The 14330-nt window shown below is 35.5% G+C and overlaps 1 protein-coding gene across 5 annotated transcripts in view; it reads right to left on the bottom strand.

Annotated features, from left to right (window-relative positions):
• Nucleotides 1-14330, bottom strand: part of UNC13C (unc-13 homolog C) — a 203899-nt gene that overhangs the window by 18563 nt on the left and 171006 nt on the right. For 4 of the 5 annotated variants that reach the window (XM_052807837.1, XM_052807834.1, XM_052807836.1 and 1 more), the window contains 5 exons: nt 14158-14246; nt 11748-11897; nt 9302-9425; nt 5767-5823; nt 4589-4669 (listed from right to left, as the gene is read on the bottom strand). In XM_052807837.1, coding sequence (XP_052663797.1) covers nt 4589-4669; nt 5767-5823; nt 9302-9425; nt 11748-11897; nt 14158-14246 — 501 coding nt within the window. Of the gene's footprint in view, nt 1-4588; nt 4670-5766; nt 5824-9301; nt 9426-11747; nt 11898-14157; nt 14247-14330 lie in introns of those variants that run through there. The other variant, XR_008238255.1, reaches the window with a different exon arrangement.

The raw sequence follows: 14330 nt of genomic DNA, 5'->3' as shown, positions 1-14330 counted from the left end.
TAAAATTTTAAAAGAGAAGATCCTAGAATATTAAGTTTTGGATTAGCATTGCATTGTAATTGTGCCTGAAATTATGATTATGCTTTGGGAAATTATTAGAAATTCCATGGAAATTTCCATGGTGATTATCTTTTTTGATTCCCATTTTGACCTGTTTTACTGTGGATATGCAGAAAATGTGTGTGTCATCCTTGAGTGACCACATTAGGGTTTCCTGGACTGTGAAAGGAAGAGGATGGGAGAGAAAAGGAGCTCATGGGTTGGTACTGCCCTTGAAGATGGGGACTAAATTTCATCCTTCAAAAAGGGAATTTCCTTTGGGGCGGAACAGCTGTACTCACAGTTCTCTATGTGCTCCTATGAGTGGTGCAGCAGTAACCCACCACACCAGTAGTGCTTCCTGCAAACCTAAGATGCAGGCAGATCACTCTGCAAGCGGTTGCACCAGTGTAGATGGAGATTACTGCCAGCTGTTCACCAAGGCCTGCTTACAGAACAGCACCCCTCCTTTTGCTGTCCTGCTTACACCGATAATTTGTGCTCTCTTTCTTCTTTTAATTAAAAAAAAAAAGCTAAATTAGCATAAATACTTTAAACAAAATTTGGAACAAAATATATGTTTACCACTTTGATGTCACACTGACTATGTAAACTATTGCAAGTATTATATTGTGTTTCCAATCCCAAAGCTGACTTCAGAAAAATTAGGATAGATTCTTCCCTTCTTCCTCCCCAAATGAAGAACTTTCCTTAAAATTTTACACAAAACAGTAGTTGATAAACTAATGCACTTAAGCTACAACGAAAAGATATATTGGCTACACAAGTTTAAAACCAGTGTGGTGTTCTCTTTGCAAAGCATTTTGCAGTCTACATTACAGCTCTAGGTCTCAAGATTGATGTATAAAGCTCCCATTAACGGCTAATGAGTAAAAGCAAACAATGTTTTTTAGGAAAACACTGTGACTACTTGATGACATGCAATATTAGTCCATTCAATACAGGGAATGTTGGGAACTGTAAATAGACAATCTATTCTCCTCACATTTTTGGAGTGTTGCCCAAGGAATATAGGCAATATATGCATTTCTGTTCACATACATACGTATATACTAAATACTTTATCCTACGCATGTCTGTGACAAAGCAGACCTACAGTTCATATGTGCCCATTGCATGTTAGTCTACACATTTCACCTTCCGATTCTCAAGATTTTTGTAGGAGATGAAACATAAATGCACTTTTCCTAACAAAGTCATTATTTACATTTCTGTGTTGACGGCTACCGACTGTTACAGGGAAAAAATATCTGTAGGAGCAAAACAAAGGACTTGAAGTCATCAGGCTGAAAAGTTTTGTATTGTTTTAATCCTATGTGGGCAGTTAGTGTCAAGTTAAGAGGTTCTGACTAAATCACCTTTATCTTCTCATCATTGCATACTTTGTATCCTTCCAAGCGAATTATTTCATACTATCTGTACCAAAGAAATATCTAAATTGTTCAAAAGTGTATTCATGATTTCACCAAGGATCTTAATCAGTTTATTAGCAAGTGTTAAAATCTGTTAATATTTCCTGCTATTGTGACAATTACTGTGATTTTTTTTTTTTAGTTGTGTCTCCCAATAAAATGTTATCTGCAGCAGCATCTACAAAGGACTAAAAGCTCCACGAAAGCTAGCATTTAAAGAAACAAGGACACCTGACCCTAATCTTCCTGAGTTTTTACATTTTTTTGCTTTTCCCATAAATGGTAAATTTTGTATGCAAAACCACTACTATGAACATATAATTATTTTATGGAATCAAATACAGAAAAATAATGAGTAAACATAAGGGTTTTGCAGATTCAGTTGGACACCTAATATCCTGTTCTTGAGAGATGTAAACCTTAAAATAGTTCACCTGCTACCTATGCTCCAGTCTAAGGGGTTTCAAGGTTCATAGGTGACAAAAGAGGCTTGAAAGTCACACTGACAAATGAAAGGTGCAGACACAAGTGCATAATGTCAAGTATGTGGAAATCAATGCTGTAGCCACTGCAGTCTCAGCCAAAACTTGACAAATGCAACACAAGTCATATTGGTGGTAGTTTCACTTTGTAGAGTGCCTCTGGGTTTACAGTGCTTGCAAAGACAAAAATGGAAACTAGAACAATAGTATCAATGAACATGATCTCTGGGCTGAGATAATGAGATAGCTGAGGTAACTCAGTTTGAAATAACTGAGGCCAGAAAGCCAATTCTCCTAACAGTAAATTGCAAAGTAAGCCCCCAAAATTGCTGAGGTTCTTTATACATCATACAAAGACTGATGATATGCTATATATGTTTAAGATGAAAGATTATTCCTTTATTTTATGCTCTTCAAAGCATTAACACCACCATCATCTATTAAATTATAATTGTAAGTTGCTCAGTGAATTAATTTTTGGTACTAAAAATTAGAGTAATGAAAGGAAAAATAAAAAAGACTGCAAGCGCAGAGATACTCCTCCCCACAACTCCCTTCTTTACAACAATCAGTTACTTAATTTTTGAACAGATACCATATGCGATTTTTACCATTCTTCTATTCTTATTTGGACAGCCTTTTTTTTTTTTTGCTTTTAAACAAGCCATATTTACCTCGCATTGCCAAAATTTGTATATTTTGATCATTAAACTTACGAACTACATTTCTAAATCAAAATAGCAGTCTTTTTTTCTTGAGTTAACTCACAAGGTTTGTCTTTGTTCACTTTCTAATAGTATAAGGCCAGTTTCTGCATGATCAAGGAAGGCTATTTGCTTAGTAATTTGGAAAAAAAAAGATTTTGCCATATCATGTACCAAGTACAGTAAGCAGGTTATAATGCCATGTCATTGCCTTACAATTTGAAAATAGGTTTTTCAGAGAGCATTATTTTGCTCAGTTTATGAATGCAGTGCACAGAGATAAGAACACTGAATTAACAGAGGATTTTCCCTATTTCTAACCTTTTGTTTAGTAAAATGATCAATATCTATGACTCTTAAGCACTGGAAATTCATGCAAGGTTAGAATTTGCTTTTTTCCCAACTTGTATTTGTTTAAAACGAATGTTCTGAAAGGAAAACAATTAGATTCACATACTGAACTGAGGAGTCCACAGGGCTTAACTTGGGAGCACACACTACTTCAGCATTTTGTTGCATTTGTGTTTCAACAACATCAGTAATCCCCAAATATTATTTTTATTTCTGAAAGAAATGCCAGTTCTACAGCAAATACAAAAAATGGCAGTTGGGAGCCCTCTCTGATATTTCTTTCTTGTCTTTTGAGACACTATTTTGTTGCACAAGACTTGATCATGAATATGTCCTTTTATCCATATCTTCAATTTTATACTTAACTAGCTGCCTCCTTACCTTCCCTGATGTGCTGTCTCTTCAGCAGCAGACATGAAAATATGCTGTTATTCTAGAAATTGATTGCTTTCAAGTTATTTACACCAAATAAAGATCCAGTCCAATGTGAAAAAGACCAGTAAGTACATTAAGTAATATTCCTTACTGGTTTCTTTTGACTTCAGAAACCCAATTTGTGAAGACTGTATGAAAGTCTCCAGTTTTTTATTAAAAAAAAAAAAGAAATTAAAAAAAGGACTTTGTTAGTCTCTTTACTTTTACATTTAGGAGCATAATGCAATAACCTTAAAATGAATGGAAGTGAAACCAAAGTTTTCAGAACATTTCACCTGGCCTATGGCCCGATCCTTTCATCCTTCCAGAGAGGTCAAATCCTAGAGTTACTTAATCAATTACCAAGGAATTAATTTGTATTTCTAGTCATGAGATTAGCACCAGGTAAGGTTGGATGGATTGTCTCTAATATGGCTTGCTCTTTTAAAAATCTAATGTAAAACATTTATGGCAATGCATTACCAACATCTGCATCAATAAGATGTTGGGATGCATAAAAACTAGTTGCTTCAGAAGTGTCTTTAACAGGTATGTGATGAATATGATTTTTTGTTTTCACTGAAAAGGGACCACCGTGTAGAATAATTAAATGGCATCTATAAATTAAATCCAATTATTTAGGAGTGACAGTAAATTAGGTGGTGAATTCCAAACCGTAAAAAGTTGATAAATTCAACTGGACATTGAATTTAAAATAGTGCACAGTGCATGGTATTAAAAGCCTTGTTTTCTGGTGTGCTATAAAAACCATCATACATGTTTACAGGAACGTGCAGCTAGGAATAACCACACTTTTCAGGCTCAGTATCTCCTTTGTGGGAGAAAAAGAGGCTATACTGCAACATAATAACCATTACTCTAAAATGTAAAGGAACAGAAGAATCAGATAAGCTTCAACCACCTATTTCTTTAAGGGAACACGTTCTGTCTGCAACTGGTAGAATAATTTTTCTGACTTTTCTGCAAGCAGACTATTAGACATTTGCTTTCAAGTCAATACAGGGAGCTTAGGATCAAATGGTTCTTGACATATTAAAGGGATCTTTATGATTGTAAGGGACCATTCTATATTAGAATCTGTTGTTTATGTCAATCATGTGCTTGGTCATTCCAGCACAGAACAGAAAAACACGTAAAGCTGTACCTTTATAGTAGCTAGTGCTACTTCCATTATTGCACACTGCCTCAGGGTCAGACTTCTGGCTTCCTCTCGAATCACATGGTCCTGCAAAGCAAGTTAAGACTGCAGTTGATTTTGAAAGAGAGACAGTATTGTGGCCTGTCTGTTCTTGGAAAAACAAACAAAACCACCAAATGCCCCCCAAATTCCTATGATTAACAGGGATTAATTCAACTTCAGACTTCTTTTACAACAAATTATAACCTAGAGCAATCATGTTGTTTCTTGAAAACATAGACTGTAGGGAAAAAGAACTAATATTTAATACTGAGCATCTGTGTAGCTTTAATTCTTTTCCTAGGATGTATTATTTCTCTGTTCTGGGGGACAGGGAAAAGTTTAAATTTTATATTTAAATAATTATATTAGATGATACTGAAATAATTAATTTTATTAATAAACTTGACAGTTTAACTAATGTTTGCTAATGCCGTATGTTTAAAAAAAAGAAAGGGTTTCCTATTAGAACATAAGTTGAGTCATAAAGTGACTATACTCCTGTGAAATCTTTGTCTAAAATAAGCATCCTCTGATTTACTTAGGCAACATTTTAACTCCTCTAGCAAACTGAGCAATTATTCATAGAAGCACAAATTACCACATTTCTGTGTAAATCTGAAATACTAATGGCAAAATTGATTGGTAAACAACTGACATCAGTATCAAACATCTAAGCTCTCCATCAAGTCTATTATGGACTTCAGTAACGTAGTGCTGATTAGTTTATTGTAGAGGTACATGCTGTGTTTCAATACATACCATAAATAATACACAGAAAATAATTACTAGTATTCCTACCTTAGAGTTTTTTTCAGAACTGGTTCCAGAAGGGAACACAAAGATCTCATAATTTATTTTTTGGTGATGTTTAATGTTTATAAGGCCTACTTGTGCAATATGGGAATGACACCTTCTTGACCCATCTAGTGATCGCTTTACCATATAAGCATACAGTCTTTTTATCTCATTTTGGTTTTGATGAGACTGTAAAATCATTACTTACCTATGAATAGTTACTGCCATATTCAATCTTATTATAATAAATAAAGAATGAGGCATGAGGCTTGGCCTTACAGTCACTAATATTTCATGTATTTTCTTCATTAGAGCAAGCCATTCACAGTTTCATTTGGCTCCATTACCTTGAGTTTTGACAGTTGTCCAAGATCTTTGGCTGCACTGAATATCATCTGGGGCCCCTGTAATCACATTGAAAATTCAGGAAACAGACTCACTAGAGTGTATTTGCTTTTTATGTCAATGTGATCTTATTTTCTGCTAGGACGTTAGCCAAAGCCACTGTTTTGCAAAGCTAAATAAAAATTTCAATTACACGAGACATACTTCCATTCATTTGATAAGGCCAAGCAGTTGAATGCCTGCAGCATGATTCCTTCCAATATCCTATACTTGATACAAATATTGCATATTCTGTTGATAGTGGTTTCGTGTGCTCCTGTCTGCTATCTCACTTTGTATTTAATATTTTTAAGCTAAGGCTTGGATTGTTTTTATACAGTGTGTCAATGAGATATTTGTCCATAATCATAGCTCTGAGGTGCTATGCTAATATAAATAATCATAATGGGAAGTGAGCAGCCCTGAGGAGCCTGCAAAAGCTTAACTGTCTACAGTGAAATCTTCAGCTGAGTAACACACGGCATAATGCCGTACTGTTAAGCCAAAGCCATTTTTTGAAGAAAAGATACCAAAGTGTTATGAATTTAAACCAATATTTTACAATAGCCAAACCCCAGCATGATACCAAAGGCCAATGCCTACATGCTTGTCTTAGACAAACAGAATCCTACTTATAATTCCATGCTCACATTTTTTATCACAATTACTCCAAGAAATATAACTAATAGTGCAGTTACTTGGCAGTTCAGCAAGACATAGTTCTGAATATCTGGATTTCATTTAAAAAAAAAAAAAAATCAGTCCAACTTACATAGCACAATACAGAACAATTTTTCATTAGACTTTCTGTTCCAAAAGGTTTCGGCTTCCAGAAATAAGTTTGCTTCTGGATGGTCCAATTGCAATAGATGTAATATTAGCTTAAATTTTCATTATTTATTAGTAGTGAGAATAAGATAAATATGAAAATTAAAAAAAAAAACAAACCCTGCTTCCTAATGTCTGTGCCTCTCACCCTCAGAAAGAAAGTAATATTCAAGGCTCCAAAAGGGAAACATGTCTCTTACAATATCCTACTTTTCATTGATTTTGTTTAATTGTGTGTTCAGTAGTAAATAGAAACAGCAAAATAAACGCAACTAGCTATACACCTTTCACCATGCCCGCCAACTGGGACACTTTATATAGAGGCTACCACCAGTAAAACCCAACAGCTGGTGAAACGTAGCATACACATGCAATACTGCAAGCACTCTGAAAGCTTAATCCAGTCATCTTTGTACCTATTTTTCATGTTCCTTAGTCATTACAGACTATATATTTAAGATATTGTATCTTGTACTATAGAAATGTTGAACAAAATTTGGAAAAAAATATGCTGTAGACAACTTTCTAGTAGGAGGCTCGTGTTTCTTAAGTGTGTGTGGAGAAGCAGGAGTCATTTCAGTCTTATGAAGAATGGGCCCAAAGCACTTGTGGTAATCCCGGCTGTCTCTATTTAAAATGATCTTAAAGAGTCTTGAATGATAGGCGCAGTCTCTGCCTTTAATCAGTAACTGGCTGATAAACAGAAGCCTTCTTACCTTTGGCCACTAACTAATCTAACGTCCATCCAGAAGACTCTTCATTCTACCTGAGGGGTGAGGAGGGGTCCTTGTCTCTGCTTCTTCACAACCCTTTCTGTGTTCTGCCTGAAATGCAGAAGTTTTGCATTCCAGATGTACACCCATAGCTTAATGAAGTATCAACTTGCTAAACTAATGACTGGAATAAGCTTTTTTGAAATGGGCTATAACATCAGTGTCACAGCTTATTGCTTGGTGTGATTTCAGAGCATCACTAAGGACAACAGAGGTCCTTGCAGATTCAGACAGATGAACTGAAATCTGTGTTCAGTTGGCAGTCAAAAGTTACTTCCACTATGCTTGAAAGACTAAAGTCTTTTTATTATTTTTTAAATGAAGATCTACATTGAAACTCTTGGGGGGAAATATTTGAAAAAAATGTTTTACTATCCTAACTAACTGAAACATATTGTGCTATTGTCCAAGTGGGCTTACTAAGTCTTTGACAGGCAACTCTGTATTCTTGGCAACCAATTAAAAAAAGTAACAGAAACCCCCCTTAACTCTGAACCATGCTGTTCTATGAATCAGTGTAACAACAGATCCTGCATAAAGCTAATAAATGCTCCTAACACCTGATGGGAAATGCAGTTACCCAATTTAAATGCTACTTAGGTATTTGCAGATAAAATTTGTATCAAAATGTTTGAAAAGCAAATTAAAAATTTCAGAAATATAAATTTGATACAGTCACTCATTGAAAGAGAGGCTGTTTCTAATTACGCATAATAAATGAGTATTATAGTAAGTAGGAACAAATCCAGTGAATGGAGTCTTGGCTATGATCTTGTGATTAGCTCTAGTCTAGAATTTTTAATAGCTCAGGTTATTTCATTACTACCTTAACACCATTTATACAAGTTCGATTAGATTTCCTCTTGCCTCTCCAGCAATATTCTTTCATGTATCTTTAATACATTGTAATATGATTTAATGATATGTCTTTAACGTATGGATAGTGACCAATAGATTTTTAGCAGCTTAACTGATATCATAGAATGTATACAGTAAAGTTGCCCAAAGGCACACTATGGCAGTGTCATGATTAGCTTGTCATAAAGACGGTGAATTTATTCTAGACAAGATTGAAAATAAGAAGAATTAACATTTATGTTATGCCAGTCCCTCAAAAAAGCAAGAAACAATTAAAAAAAGGCACTCCACGCCAGGCTCTTTTTCTTCCATCCTTAGACAGAATCGGATTTTACCGGTGCCCTCAGCTCTGTCACCACTCAGTGTTCATGTCAGGCCATCACCCACACTGGTCTTGTGTGTAGCAGCACTGCTTTCTGTATTAACTTACAGTTGCTTTCCCTCTTCTTGTCCAGCTGTAAATGCAGTCCTGTCCAAAGAGGACGTCCTACCAAGTCTGCTATTAAAATACCCCAAAACTTCAGAGCTAAAATTGGCTTAAACTTCCCAACGTTAAGTGCTGCTTCAAGGTGAGGAATGGCACAGCAGGCAGGACTGGAGATGGGATGGGGCATTCCTGGCTTTCTGGGAGCTGTAAAAATGGAAGCAATTGAATTTCTGGTGCAACTGGGAAGGGCAAGGAACTCTCTTGGTGTTACTGTGCATGATGAAGTCAAGAGAAATCAAACTTAAAAGCCTTTATATGAAAGCACACTACAAAGTCAGTGATTCAGCTTCTTTTATACTGCATTCATAAACACTGCTCTGAGTTGGAGCAGGCAGTATAGGAAGGAGCAAGGTGTTCCTCACCAGCTACAGAAGAGCAACCTAGCTACACTGCTTTGAAACGCTAGAGAGCAACACATTGCATACAGTCAATATATTATTCCTTCTGGTCAATGTACAGAAAAGAATAGCATCAGACCCCTTGGCAAACACCTGATTAAGCACATTATTACAATCCTTTATAACGTGTGTGCACAACTGCTGGGACACTTACGGTTTGGTCCGTCAGTGGTGGAAGCACAATTTGTTTTTCAATTTTGTTCAAGACTAACTTCCATAGCTCTTTTAAAACTCGTTTCAGAACTGTCTTCTCGCAGATTTTTGCAGAGACAGTTAAACTGGAATAAAACAAAACACAAACCAGTCTCCAAAACTAGCATTAAGACTTCAGAGGTGTGGTATCACTATATTCGCAGACTAATAGCCACTATGGTTTAGCTTTTCTCTACCAATAAGGATTTCTCAATGGCTTAGTTATGTTGCAATACTATCAGTAAATATTTTTGGTAAAAAAAGACCTGATTTGCAGGTTATAAAGTATATATGCATATATAAAATATAAAGTATATCTCCACTATACAATTTACTGCTTAATATATTAGTGATATATATTTATTGAAAATGCAAAATGATAATGAGTTATAAAGATTGATGGATGATAGAATCGAGCACTCTCAAGCCTCTAAATTAAAGTTTTGCTATATAATTTGTTTATGTCTTAAAAATAAAAAACAAACGTCTCCCTTGTCTTACATTTCTACTGTGATGTAGGACTAGGTGTTGATAGCTAATGTAAATTCAGGACTACCATTTGGAAGTATTTATTTCTGTATACTGGCATGTCTGTGCAATCATACTATCTATTACTAACAGTAAAATTAATTTTTGGAGGCTTTATATAATTAGACAGATTTTTTTCTTTATTTGAAAGTATATTCGTAAACCATCTTGTATGTATTATCATGAATGAGTCATGAATAAAGTGCTACAGTTTTCAGACACAGGAAAAAATATTTCAAAATAATATCATGTGAATGCATATATGGGCAATTTTACAGAATTATGTCTAATCTGTTAATGTAAAAAAAGATTATTATAAAGTCATTATACATATCACATCATAAACATGCCAATTCATATTTCTAGCATCTCTTACTACTCTTAGTAAGCACACAAATAAAAGCATAAATAAGAAATAACTAAAACCTAAACCATATTAACATGGTATGTTTGTATTCATATTATAAATATATATTTGTAAGAAAGGTGATATTCCCTATCAGTATTTTTTTTTTTTTAAATTTCACATCTTTATTTTCTGTGCATGGGTTTAGCATTTGCTAAAATTACATTTAACATTCCTGTGGTGAGGAATATTTTCTATTCAGACAGTAATTTAAAACCCATTTTTGTTTCCATTATGTCATTATTCAATTAAACCTCTAAGAAGCTATGAAGACAGCTTTGAGAAATGACAATTTGGAATCGAACCTGACGGGCAAAAGTCAGCTTACCCATTTTTTTAAACGATGAGCTTAGGATTGCACATGTAAATGTATAAACATTTTTGGCTTTTCTTCAAGACTTGTGCTAGGAGTAAACATCTTAACTCAAAGATAACTAAAATTTAAACCCATACTGCTTAAAAGCAGCACATACCCCTCTTGTAACTTAACACATAGGACTAGGTAAATTGCTAAAAATAAAAGGCTGACATATAGATAGAGCAGTTAAAAATTTTTTCCAGGCTAGGAATGCAGGTACTGCACTTGACAGTGTTGCATAAATAGTCAAATCTTATCAAATACATTAAACAAGCATTTGCCCATTGCCAGCTGTCATTGAAATTCATCTAATTGCCAAAGCCCTCAAAAATGAAGCCTAGAAAAACTAAACGCCCAAAGAAAACCCAAAATCCCCTTCAGTTCCCTCCCCAGCCTTTATGCCAATGACTTTTAGACTTTGGGTATGCATATGTACAGTAGGGAGCTGTGATTCTTCTTGTGTTTCTAAGGTAGCAAGCCCATCAGTCCCATTTTTAGAAACAATAAGAATGTGGAGTAATGCCCTGGAGAAAGAAAAAGTTATAAATCAATTCTCTAAATCAGAACAGCTTATCCTGTCACTGCTGGATGATGAGAAGATAAGATACCCTTACTTTCAGGGCCCAGAGTGAGTTTGCAGGACTATGTCAAAATTTAGCTTTTTACTGAGTGAAAAAAGTCAAGTCGCTCTCTAAATCTTTAAATGGCGACCAAGTTTTTGGCAACACAGAAGTGCATATTAATAAGCAGGGGAATACTAGGTGCCAGCCTAGAACAAATGCCAGACAATTTCAGTATAGGGAATTTACTTTTGTTCTTTTGTTCAGTACAATCTTTTTTATACCACAGCTTGTGGAGAACAGACCATACACCAGCTCCTTTGTACTGACTCAAAGCATGACAAGAAATAGAAAGGCAAATATGTAGCTTACATAGAAATTGCTTAGTATAAGTAAACAGGTTAAGCATAGTATTCTGCCCACATGTGAATACTACAAATATTAAAAATACTATGGAGTGTTTCTAGGTATTAATGATGCTTCAGGGTAAAACTAAGTATGTTTACTGTAGCATCCAGTTCCTAAACTGCCACACACACCAGTCTGCCACACTTACGTTTTGTCCAGGAAATCCATGAGAGGCCGAAGCACAATCTCGGCATCAATGGCCGCGCTGTTCTTATTGGCTGCTGCATTCCCATTTCCTCTCATTTGATTCAGTTCATTGCTCATTTGTCTTACACAGTCTTCAATAATAAATTGGAAACTACAGGGTGGAAAAAAAAAAAAAGAGAACGAAAGAATTCTGGGATAGAAAGCAACATTTATCATTTTGCTTGAGGTTCTTCAACAAGATTTAAATCTTTTCTGCAATGATGGAAAGTTCACAAACGCAAGATACTGCAGGTGCTACAGACTGAAAATAACTCCTCCTAAGGATTATAGCTCATATAACTAATTCATGTACTGTTTTGGTTTCCCCCCCCTTGTTTCCGTTCTGTCATTATGCTTTTCTTGCCCTTGTAGGGGTGCCAAGTAATTATTTTCTGAAAGCAATAGATGTATCAGAATCTGTAGTTTAGGGTATGATTGACTACCAGCTAGCAACAACTTCTCAAGATTTTATTTTTGGTGTGAAAGGACAACAGGAACAGGTGATTATAAATTATTTTTCTCTTCGTGGTTTATATGAACTAAGCTTTGGTATTCTTCTTGAGGACAAATACAAAACTTCTACTGATTTTGCCCCATTGCCTCAATTTGACTTTTTCCTGGGTTTCACACAGAGTCAGTGCCGTCAGAAGCTTTGCTTACTTCTTTGCAACTAGACAGAGCTAGAACATTTCTATGTTTAGATATTCTTTCACAAATATTCTTTCACAAAAAACCCCACTGAGAAATAGTTAGACTCTTCCTCCTGGAAGGAATCTTTTCCACTTCGAGGTGAGTGTGAACAAATTCTTGCTCCTCAAGTTGTATCTGTTCAGCTTTTCTGAAAACTGTTGTTTCCTAACTGATCTGATTGAGCCATTGCCTGGCAGTCTTCTAGTGTCATTGATGTGATACAGTCTTCAGTCAATATATTTAAACAATGCACAACAGCAGTTAATCAGTCAACAGTTCAGAGGCAGAATAAGGCCCTGCACGCATGGTAATTTGGTTTATGAATTGATTTATGATTAATTGAATTGGTTTAGGGTTAATTCATTAGATTAGAAATGCAAAACAGAGGCCATAAATATACCAGGCCTATTAATGTGAAAAGATAAATGGCAGAGATTAACTTGAAGAAAGTGAATTTACTATGAGAGAAAAGAAACATTATAATTAGGCGGTAAGCTGTTCCAGCTATATGGCTAATCACAGAAAGAGAATGCAAATCTCCACGTGAAAAGACCAGAAAAATTGGAAACTTTTCTAAGTACACTTGGGTGTGTACTGACCTACACACTTCAAAGCCCTAGATGAAATCAACACGAAGCTGCTATTGAAGCAGCTCGTGTAAATCCTTGGGACCGGTCCCTCCAATAAAAGCCAAAATAATGCATTGGCTTTTCTTGACATTAGCAATCTTTCTAATATTGTTAACCTCACAAATCCTAGCAATAAACTGACCCATGAGGAATGTTCTAGCTATCTGGACCATATCCTAGATTGAGCTATTCCTGGGTCTTCTTTTGCGGAAACCTAGTTGGCTCATTCAGAAAGAAGCCCTGGAAAGAAATAATATTCATGCACTGTCAATGATCAGAGAACCAGGGCCTGGGAGCAAAAATAAAGCAAGACAATATGACAAACTAAGCACACAGAAAAAGTGAAGTCTGTTCATCCAGATGGTTCATCAATGGATTAAATAAGCAACTACAGACTTCGCTTAATGAATACCACTACAGCAGTAATCCCTCTTTCTTAGATTCCCTTCTAATTTGAAGCAAAAATAACTTGCAACTTCTTGTAGAACAGGCACAGCACCATACTCATTCAAGACTGCAGTGTGCACTCTGATTAATAAAAGATTTTGAGAGTAAGGCTCAACATTAGACAATTTTTGCAGAGCCACAGGCAAGCAAATTACCCAAGGTGGCCATTCACAGTGACCATTTGAAGCAGGCTAAATGTAGGCAGTCATCCCTGGTTGAAGCAGGCCACTTCAAAAAAGCTGTCAGTCTCAGGAAGTAACATAAACATGGTCAGAGAGGAAAGTTTAACACAGCATCAGGCAAGAAAAAACCAGCAATTTTTGTTTTCCAAAGAGCAGAACAAAAGTTATCAGCCTGTAACCCGTTCATGCCCACAGATCATTTTCAGTTTTCTTTACAGTGGGGTTACTGCTGTATGTTTCAGAGTCTAAACAAACACACACACACACACACAAATGCACACCACTTCATCAGGGCAGAAGCAGGCTGTACCTCAGGACATCCAAACAACCACCCAGACTTAATCAATGAGGTAGATTTTTGAACACGAATATTTCTCTAAGGTTTGCAGTAAAATAGGTTTGTTACCTTGTAGCATATGTTTACCTTGTAGCATATGTTATGCTGAGTTCATCCAATACATTGCTAAGTTTCACCTGAAGTTCTTTTAGAACAACACTAGCTTCAGGATCCAACTGCAAAGAGATAAGTAATATTACATTTTACTTATAAACTATGGTTTTGGGTTTTCCATTACAATTAATGAATTAGGAATTTTA

Source organism: Harpia harpyja, chromosome 14 (assembly GCF_026419915.1).
Source record: "Harpia harpyja isolate bHarHar1 chromosome 14, bHarHar1 primary haplotype, whole genome shotgun sequence".
In the NCBI taxonomy this organism is placed as follows: Eukaryota; Metazoa; Chordata; class Aves; order Accipitriformes; family Accipitridae; genus Harpia; species Harpia harpyja.
The sequence above is the reverse complement of the archived record's forward strand: the minus strand, read 5'-3'. Positions and strand labels throughout refer to the sequence as shown.